Source organism: Emydura macquarii, unplaced genomic scaffold (assembly GCF_026122565.2).
Source record: "Emydura macquarii macquarii isolate MOO-44397 ecotype Brisbane River unplaced genomic scaffold, CSIRO-AGI_Emac_v2 contig_2636, whole genome shotgun sequence".
NCBI classification, from domain to species: domain Eukaryota; kingdom Metazoa; phylum Chordata; order Testudines; family Chelidae; genus Emydura; species Emydura macquarii.
The window spans coordinates 6,562,895-6,573,494 of NW_027132773.1; the positions used below are offsets into that span (position 1 = coordinate 6,562,895).

At 43.2% G+C, this 10,600-nt stretch overlaps 1 protein-coding gene across 1 annotated transcript; it reads left to right on the forward strand.

Annotated features, from left to right (window-relative positions):
* The first annotated feature begins 2,335 nt into the window (after nt 1–2,335).
* AVPR1A (arginine vasopressin receptor 1A) lies at nt 2,336–7,898 on the forward strand. The gene is made up of 2 exons (XM_067564117.1): nt 2,336–3,405; nt 7,265–7,898. Exons 1-2 carry the CDS (start codon nt 2,409–2,411, stop codon nt 7,549–7,551), a joined length of 1,284 nt encoding a protein of 427 aa, XP_067420218.1. The 5' UTR covers nt 2,336–2,408; the 3' UTR covers nt 7,552–7,898.
* The last annotated feature ends 2,702 nt before the right edge of the window (nt 7,899–10,600 follow it).

Consider the following 10,600-nt stretch of genomic DNA (forward strand, 5'->3'; position numbering starts at 1 on the left):
CATCTTCCCTCAGCTGGACAAGACCTCCCAAAATCTGTAATACAGTAGGACAGCGTTCAAGGTGTGAATTAAGGGCCTGTTACTGCAATTAATGGGAATTCTGCCAATGACTTCAATGAGAGCAGGATCAAGCTCTAAAGCTCTTTTGTGAGCACTTTATGATATCAAGCCTCAAATAAGGTACAAAGTGCAGGATCAAATCCATGAAGTAATTTAGTATATCCTGAAGTATATCATTCAGGAGTCCATTCACTACAGTCAATCTGGAAGAGTCCTCTAAAATCAGAATTTCAAAACTGCTTTTTTAATGAAAGACAAATATGAATTTTATTCCTTACACCTTTTTTTATAAAGCAGATTTTTTTTCTCTTCTTAAAGTTGTTTTAGTTAAAAATCAGCCTAAGTAACACATCGTTGTTACAGTCAGATGGGACTTGATCCAGGATTTTCTACTGAAGACAATGTGGGTGTTCACTGAAGCAAGATCTAGCCTTAAATCTCATGTATTACTTCATATGACAGCATGAAAGCTATTTCTAAATTATAAGGACCAAATGCTGGTTCCACTGAAATCAATGATAAAATTCCCATTTATTTCAATGGGGACAAATTTGTTCCCTAAATTGAGAATAACCTATGAAACCAAGAAAATGGAAAATCTCTATCTGCTAGTTTCCACTTTGGTAGGTCAACTATGTCTCTATATTTAAGAATTGATGGAGTTAAAGGGATCAATTATGGAAATATGTTTGCAGTTATAGTACTTTAGAGGAGGTTTTAGATTCATGCTGTCTTTTTCTATTCTGAATTCTAGGTGAATTTCTACCATCCATCATTGGTGAAATCCTGGCCCCACTGAAATAAAATGGAGTTTTGACACTGACTTCAAAGGGGTCAAGATTTCACGCTTTGTTTCCAATCTCTGCATTGATTCCCCTCCCGTCTCTCCTGGGATTTATTCTAGTGCTATTGTTATAAACCATGAGAGGACCAGACAGTACTGTGCTCAATGCCAAAACATCACTTTCCATCTTCCCAATGGGAGAATGAGACACAAGGGAAAAGTAACAGAGATCTTTCCTCTAAAATGCTGTTTTGATTACCCTAATAACCTAAGTTGTGACAAAATTTTGAACGCGCTGTTTGTTCACTATTGCCGCTTTCTAAAGTTCATTTCTGTAACAAATTCTACCCCTGGGCTTTTAAGGATTTGTAGAAATATGGGGAGTAACAGTCAACACATTTTGCTTTCCTCTCTTATCTGTGTGTGCAACAGGATGGAAACTTAGGAAGCCACAAGGGATAAATCCGGAAGACTGTGTCAAAGCCATATCACAACCTCTTGGGCAACAGACCTTATTAAAATCCGTTCTGGGAATGAAAACAATAATTCATAGATACTAGTAACTGATTGTGTTTGAGTGGTGCTGCTTTGTTTTTCTCTTGGATTTAAGGAAATAGATGATGCTGTAGATTGCATTTTTCTTTACAGTAACTCTTCAAAAGAGATGGCTAGGAGTAAGGAAATCGACATTTTCCCCAGAACGACATGCCACCTCGCTGCTCATCTAGAAAAAACTTCCAAGCAAGGATGCGACCCCTGACAAAAACAGGGCTCCACGGTGGAGAGGCGGGGGTAGCATCTCCTGCAGCCTGCAGATCACTCTTCCTCCCTCTCTCATGCTGTTCCTGTGCCCAGTTCTTCCATCTCTCCCATGACCGTGCCTCCTCTTATCCTCACCCTCCTGCAAGGTATCACCACTGCCCCTCCACGATTCAGCCGGCCTTTCCCGTCCCTTGTCCTGCTCCTTCTCCTGCCCCTCCCCTGTATGCTGCTGTCTGCGCCCTCTGCGCTCTTCCCCGTCCCTGCCTTTGATCCTTGCCCTCCTCGCTGCCCCGCTCAGCAGCGTTTCCCCGGCGCAGTAAGACACCGCCGCCGCCTTTGGGGGGCCGAGGGGAAGGGAAGAGGGAGTTTCCCAGGCTAAGGAGTGAAGGTGCCGCTGGCCCCCGTCTCCCCTCTCTGCACTGGCAGCCACACGCAGCCCTGCGCTCTCCTCGGGGCAGAGAGAGAGGCGACCCCCATGGGCGGCATGGAGCCGGGCGCCCTGTAACCGGGGCGAGGGTGCGGGGCGGGGCTGGAAGGAAGCGCGGGAAGGGTGAAGAGCTCCGGTCCTGCTGCAGAGGGAGCAGACGGACGCCGAGCGGTGGGAGGGGGCGGCTGGCGTCAAGCGCTGACCAGCCACTGAGACGGGAGCGCCCCTCCCTCCCTCCCTCCCCGCCCGCGGGATAAAGGCAGCGGCCCCGGGCGCCTCGCTCCTCGCAGGGGACAGCCGAGGAGGCGGCCGGCGGAGCAGCGGCAGCGCGAGCGGGCGGTGTGAGGGCAGGGTCCGGTCCCGCCGGGCGGCACCATGCGCTGGGCCGCCAGCCCCGGGCCCTCGCGGGAAGCGCCCCCCGCCGGCAACGGCAGCCAGTGGCGGTTGGCGGCCGGCGCCAGCCCCAGCCCGCCGCCCGCGCCCAACGCCAGCCGCGCCGACGGGCGGGACCCCTACGGGCGCGACGAGGAGCTGGCCAAGCTGGAGATCGCCGTGCTGGCCCTGACCTTCGCGGCGGCGCTGCTGGGCAACGGCCTCGTGCTGCTGGCGCTGCGCCGCACGGCCCGCAAGGCCTCGCGCGTGCACCTCTTCATCCGCCACCTCAGCCTGGCCGACCTGGCCGTGGCCTTCTTCCAGGTGCTGCCGCAGCTGTGCTGGGAGGTGACCTACCGCTTCCACGGGCCCGACGGGCTGTGCCGCGTGGTGAAGCACCTGCAGGTCTTCGGCATGTTCGCCTCGGCCTACCTGCTGGTGGCCATGACGGCCGACCGCTACGTGGCCGTCTGCCACCCGCTGCAGACCCTGCGCCAGCCCGCCCGCCGCCCGCACGCCATGGTGGCGGCCGCCTGGGCGCTCAGCCTGCTGCTCAGCACGCCGCAGTACTTCATCTTCTCCCTCAGCGAGGTGGAGCGCGGCTCGCGGGTCTACGACTGCTGGGCGCACTTCGTGCAGCCCTGGGGGCCCCGCGCCTACGTCACCTGGATCACCGCCGGCATCTTCGTGGCGCCCGTCCTGGTGCTGGCCACCTGCTACGGCTTCATCTGCGGCCACATCTGGAGGAACATCCGGGGCAAGACCCGCCGGGCCGCCGAGGGGGGCGACGGGCCCCGCCGCAAGCCGGGGCCCCCCGGCGGCGCCTTCCGCGTGGGGCTGCTGCCCACCCCCTGTGTCAGCAGCGTCAAGACCATCTCCCGCGCCAAGATCCGCACCGTCAAGATGACCTTCGTGATCGTCTCGGCGTACATCGTCTGCTGGGCGCCCTTCTTCACCGTCCAGATGTGGTCCGTCTGGGACCCGCACTTCTCCTGGATTGGTAGGTGACGGGGAGGCGCAGGTGGCCAGCCTCTGCTCTCGCGTACCTTGCTGCCAAGCCGGAGTGACTCCGCATTGACGCGGAAGTCACTGAGAACAGAAACGTAAAGTGCTCCCACTTCGCTCCCCACTGCTGAGAGCGTGCGTGTGTTTGCGGGGCAGGGAAGAGAGCCAGATCGAGGATTACCTCTAAATTATAAAGGGGAAATCACGTTAGTTTCACTCAGGGCAGTAAACGCTGCCTTTTTTTTTTAATAGTTAATTGTTTGCCCTTGATAGTTGCTAATATTATGACCGTGCCAGCTCTGATAAGGAAGCCCCCACTGTTTCAGTTGTTCTTGAGGAACAATTTGAACAATGAGTAGATTGAGTTTTAAGCAGCTTTTCCCTGTGAAACAGATGTGGAATTCTGCTCATGGCATGTTTTGTCCCCACCTCAATTATTTCTTTAAGGACAGGTGGTGAATAAAAACCATCATGTTCCTGGACAAATTTTACATAAACTAAAAGATAATTTGTCTTTATATTGCAGGTATGAGTAAATCACTTGCGAATAACCACAGGCATGTTTTCCTAATGACTGTTTTGCTTTTGCTGTTGAGTGACAGACCCAATGTTCTGGTGAAATTAATGAAATGCAGGTGCTACACTAAAAAGCCTTTCTCCCATCCATCTTGTATGCATTTCAGTTTTGCCACTTACCTGCATTCAAACAGGTTAAAAGAGGGAAACAAATAGCAAATTTAGGGATTCCATTTCATTTTAGGGATTTCATTTCCATTTCTAAAGTTCGTGTCCAGGAAGGGTGTAAAACTAGAGCCCAATCCTGAAGTCAATGGGAGCAGAATCAGGCCCTTTAGAGTTCTAGTGAAGATTCTACAGTATATCACAGCTAAGTAACTTTGAGAGGCTGAATCTTAGTCATTACCCGGACAAATGCTCCTGCCTTCGATGAGCTTATTTTTTTTAATAAGAATAAGTACAATGCTTTGCCATCTTGCTTTGGTTAGATCAAACACAATGTTCAATTGATATGAGAAAATCCTCTTAAACTCCATTTTATTACAAAGTAACTAAGGGTTTCTGGTTTTTTTACAAAATGATTGTTCTAAACCTTCTCAATATTTCTCCTACCAAACACTTCACTAAAGTAACTTAAATGTATTTATCTGTTTTGCAAGCTTGCAATCACCCTAAAGTAACCAGGGAGGCTGCCAACCTTTTTGTTTGCCTGCTTGAAAGTTCTGTGATAACTTAAACGTTCGATTTGTACTACTTATACTGATCTACAAACAGAAGAGAATTTTGTGCTTCATTGGGATTCACGGTGTGTCTGACACTTCAGCTGTCTGTACACAACCAAGGAAAACATCAAAATATATTCAGCCTAAGAAAAGTGCCAAGCTCTAATGTTTTCCAAAAGCTTTTAGAGATTATACATTTGCTGTTTGTAAACAATCCGCTCTTGTGGAAGGAAACTGTCACTTCTGCTTAAATAAAAACTAAGTGGTTGTGATTAAAATATATGCTGAATTAATTTGAACAAACAAATAATTTAGTAATATGTTTCCCCAAAATTCAAAACGCCAGATATGCCTTGTTTTGTTTTTTTAATTAAAAAGTCCATTCCAGAAATAACACAGTGAATTCCTTGCTATGGATAAAATTCTGGAAGTAATTTTTAATTCATTATAAAGTATACATACATATAAGCCATACACTTTAAATGATATTGCATTCTTTTTATACTTCAAACTCTCATTGATAATAGTGGGAACTTTGATTACACAATAAATGTGAGGTTGAGCCCAAAATCACAATGCATAACATAGTTGATCAAATATAATAGAATTGAAGATTTGAGGTAGACTAATATAGTTTTGATTTCAAAAGGAGAAAAATTAAATACCCGTCTGGACACTTCATTAGGTTAAATAGAGAGATTATTCTAAAGAGACATGTCTAAAAATCTTTTAGAATTGCACAACACAGTAAATATATCCCTGTGGAAACGTAATATTCACAAAGCAAGGCCACTTTTAATTGCACGTACTAAGTATTTGAAAGAGTCTGACAATTTAATTAAACTAGTAGAGATAGGAGGATACAGCATTTTCTATGACAAAGTTTACTTGAAGGGGAAGAAGTGTGTCATTCTTTGATCTCTAGCATTATGAACCTGATTAAAAATCTTTCTATTGACTTCAAGGGGCTTTGGATCAGATCCTGAATACATTTTGGAAGAAAAAATTTAGGGTGAAATCCTGGCCTTGTTGAAGCTAGTGTTTTGCCAGTGACTTAAGTTTCATCCTTGCCTAATAGAATTAGGACTTCAGGTTTGGGATTTAAGGCTCCCATCCAGCAAAGCACTTGCTTAGGCTATGGCTACACTAGAGAGTTTACAGCAGCACAGCTGCACTGATGCAGCTGTAAACTCTCTAGTGTAGCCATTCTAAGCTGATGGGAATTAATCCACCCCCAACGAGAGGCGGTAGCTATGTTGATGGGAGTAACTCTCTCGCCAACATAGTGCAGTCCACACCAGCATATAAATCAGTGACTTAGGTCACTCAGGGGTGGCTTATTCACACTCCTGAGCGACATAAGTTATACCGACATAAGTGGTAGTGTATACATAGCCTCAGTGTCAATGGGATTTCTGACACTTAAAGGTTAACAGGTGCTTAAGTGGTTTGCTGGATTGGGTTCTTAGATCCCAAACCAGAAGTCCTTAGTCTTTACTCAGACAAAAGTCTGATTGACTCCAATAGGAGTTTTACCTGACTAAGGACTTCCTGATTGTGTCCTAGGGATGATTTGGAGGATCTGTCTGTAAAACTGCTCAATTCTGATTGATATTAAGTGGTTACTATGAAAATTGCTACATCAGCTATGTTTTATCCACCATGGGTTAGCAGGGCTGTGTCACTTCCTCCTAGACCAGATACAGAGGAGGGTTTTAGAACTCAAGGACCCTGTTCAAGTAATAACCTCTTAGAAGGATGGATGAGCTCTGGTCTAGGGGAGAAACACTTTTATCCTCCTGCTCCAAGGGGAGGGGGAAATGGAAATTTACCAGGTGCAGAACAAAGGAAACCAGGTGACCAGTTAGGGCTTTAAATAAAGACTTACAAGGGAGGAAAGAAGGTCATGTACAGCCTAGGTGAGAGGACTAACTGAGGGAAGAAGACTCCATGTTTCAGCATGCAAGTGATGGATTGTGACAGAACGATGCTGAGCAGTTCCTGTCTCCAGCCCAAAGAATGATCTGGAGTGATGAGGAAATGGAGGCAGGGAAATGCATGTAGTTTAATATTTTGTATGGATCTGTGTATTTCTCATATGATTAAGTAAAAAGCAGCAGCATTATAGAACTCTGGACTGTTTCTCTGTGTTACATACAGCACTTTCCACATGATGGCCCCTTGAATAGGTAAACCAAAGGGCTCACCCCCTTCGGTGAGATTATGGAAGTAGATGCATGTAAGATACAGGGGGAGTAGGAGGAGTTCATGCTGGTTACAGGGGCTGGGCAAGAGTCCATGAGGTCACAGTAAGACAGAAGGTCTTCACTCTAATAGTGTGCCTGGGGACCCCAAGACAAGGGCAGAGCTTGGGTTTATAACACCTGGGGATCCAGAGGCTGGATTCCCCCACAGCAATCTGAAGAGCTGCCAATAGGAGGAGCCCAACCAGACCAGTGCTTATTACTGTGTTTAAATGTCAGTTGCTGCGCAGTTCAAAGACTGCTTTTCTCATTTCTGTTCAAAAATCAAATGGTTAATGAAGAAATTGACTGCATATGAGTAATGTTCCTTTACTTCTACTACTAAAACAGTATCCTTTTTTTTTTAAAACAGATTCTGAAAACACTGTCATTACAGTCACTGCTCTGTTGGCCAGTCTGAACAGTTGTTGCAATCCATGGATCTACATGTTCTTTAGTGGGCATCTCCTGCAAGACTGCATACAGAGCTTCCCTTGCTGTCAAAAAATAAAACAAAAGCTGAGCAAAGAAGATTCTGACAGCGTTAGCAAAAGACAGACTTCTTTTAGCAACAACAGAAGCCCAACAAACAGTTTGGACACATGGAGAGATTCACCCAAATCATCAAAATCTACCAAATTCATCCCCATTGTAACCTGACGCTTCAGTTACACGGAAGAGACAGGTGGCCTTCAAGTGCAGTAACAGCACTTGTGAGTAACATAGTGTGGCACTTTAAGCTTCTCAAAGGCACTAATCATCATAGGAACAAAGAACTACTGTGGTGGCCATATCATGAAATATACCATATTGCTAATTAAACTATTTTGCACTGCTGTAAATTAATTTATGAAAAGTATTAATGACATACAGAGCAATGGAGCGTGGGCAATTGATCAGGAAACAAAACTAATGACTTATTTTTCTAAAAAGTTAACTTTATTCATTTTTTGTTTCTAAAATTAATGCTTTGTTTGCAGGGTAGCAATTTTAGTTGAGATGCTGCTTCAAAACAGTAGAGTACTGGTACAGATCCTTACCTAGTGTAAACTAGAGTAGCTCCATGTCTCACTATAATAATGGCTATATTCTGCACTGATCCTCCATTGAAGTCATTGGAAAATCAGAAGGCGTAAACTAGTTCATAATTTGGCCATAGACTACAGGGGGAAATGGCTAGAAGAAATCCCAGCCTTACTGGATGGGGAACATTCTAAATAGTTTGGTTAACTAGACACCAAAGAGTTATTGGAAATTTAAACATTTGTATTTCTTTACCTTTCAACACCACCATGAAATAACTGGAAATGGCCGACATTTCTCATTGAGGGCCCAGTTGTGCAGTCCTTATGTAGGCAAATCATCCATTGATGTCAGTGTCTGTGTATTGACTGCACGACTGGAATTTTGGGGCTTATTCCTGCTCCCATTGATATTAATGGATATTTTTTTCACTAGAAGCTGGATCAAGCACCTGCTTTTTAATTAAAAAGCAGAGAGAGAGGCAAAACATTACAAGTCAAAGTTGTTGCTCCCCAGCTGTTAAAGTGTTACTGAAAGCCGAAGTCAGACTAACACCAATACAAGAAAAACATCTTGTTTAAGAGTAGAAACGGCTCTTGTTTTGTAGGACAGCTATGGCCCAATTCTTGAAATCCACAATTAGTCCTTACTTATGCAAACAGTCCCATTGAGTTCAATGGAATGACACTACTGTCTAGTAACTTCAGAGTCAAGGATATTCTAAGATGTGAATTTCAGAGCTAATCTTATAACTGCTCTGAGAACATGCAAGGATTGCAAATACTAGCTTTTTGCAAACCCTGAATGAATTTCTCACTGAATGCAAAGATGTAAAGGGACATTCAGTTGCCAACTGAAGTGTGCTGACATTCAATCGTAATTCATAACTACTCAAAATGTGCCAGTATCCTAGCACAAGTCATTCTTTACTATGTGTTATTCCTACAGCATCGGAGTACTTTAATAACACTTTGTCATAAAAGCTGCATTTTGAAGCTCCTTGAACAAATTTTGCTATGTTTTTTAGAAGTCCTAAGAATCTCTTAAAAGGACAACATTGAGGCTGGTGAGTCTCAAATGAGACTTAGCATTTTAGTGTGGTTTTGCCAGCTCACATACCACACTGTCCCTCTATTCTACCTGTCTGCTCCATTCTTTTGAGCACATCACATATGGAAGTTTTCAGTAATTTTGCTTGTGGTATGTGGGACTCCTATTTTAATTTCTGGCAAACTTGAGCATGAGAAGTCAAACAGAGTAGAAGAGCAGTGGTATATTTATAAAAATATTTACATCACATGCATGCTCATACCTATGATCAGAAACAAACTCCCTCTGTTTCTTGTTGGTGGGTCACTGTAAAGAGGATTTGGGATTTAACAAGATTGTTACCCTAGTTATTGTTGGACTAGCTAAAATATTGGGGATGTCAACCCTAAATATGCTATTCATTCAGAGCAAGATTGGGCCCAATGTCTCTCTAAGCATTCAAAAGGGGAAATATAGAAATAATTGAAATTGCATTGTAATTAGGCTATATTCTGCGTCCATTGTAATAATGGAAGTCCCATCCATGTCAGTGATAGTTTTGTGCAAAGAATAAGGTTAGACTGTGCCCTGACAGAAAAAAGAGAGTAATTTAATGTATCGCTAGCTCCAAAGAAAATTATGGCTATTTCTTCAGGAACAAAAATATTGGGGAAAAGCATAAGAACATTAAACTGCTATATTGTACTTTTTATGTTTTTTTAAATGTGCATTTAAAACCCTATAGGGATAAATATTTAATAGACTAATGACAAGTTTGTACACAAATGTACATAAAGCTATAGACATGGTTAAATGTGTGTGAACCTGTTGATAAAATATGGTCCAAAAACTGTGTGTGTATGTATTGGGGGACTGTGTGTGTGTATGTAAGTAAAATGTATATCTACACACACACACTATGTATACTATATAAGCATCACATGCATATTTAGGTTGCCTATGTTTCATATGAAGACACTTTTTTGACTAATTTTATGGTTTTTGTTAATATTACTATCTTTGTTCATTACATCTATGCAACTAGATGTGCTTGCAGTATTTTATCCAAGGTTATTATTCTGAATTTTTCTATAATGATATACATTAAAATAGACAAAACAAATATAAATTTTGAAATCATGTTAATGAAAGAAGGTGGCAAATGAATGTCATAAAAATGCAAGCAAATCATGACTCAAAATGTTTGCATAGTCCTTAGTTATTTTTCAAGTATGCTACAAAATCTATGCCTAAATTTTGGGGATTTCCAATGGAAGTATGTCATAAGTGCTCTGTAGTTCTTGTGACAGATTTGGTAAAACTGCATAGGATAATATTTGAGATCCCACACATTTTGTAATTATTACTTTGAGTGTCTTCTTTTGCTTAAATATGGGGACATTTGTTTTTTTCAAAGTAAAAATTAAGGTTTTCTTGTGTACAACTACAAAAATGCTTTTTAATGGTTGAAGTTTATGTTAGGGTAAGATTTTCATGTGCTGATGAACAATTTCTTATTCTTTCTGCTTTTGACCAGTGATGACATAATTGATCATGTAAAATGTATAAAATTGCTCCAATAAACTTCTGGATTTGTTTGATGAGAAGCATTATATGTTTGTTTGGTTTTTCAAAAACAAATATATAGAAGACCATT

What these genes read in the sequence shown, in the direction of transcription:
- AVPR1A (XM_067564117.1), top strand. Translation starts at nt 2,409, where the DNA reads ATGCGCTGGGCCGCCAGCCCCGGGCCCTCGCGGGAAGCGCCCCCCGCC. An exon ending in CCCGCACTTCTCCTGGATTG is followed by an intron (nt 3,406 to 7,264) that starts GTAGGTGACGGG and finishes TTTTTAAAACAG; the next exon opens with ATTCTGAAAACACTGTCATT.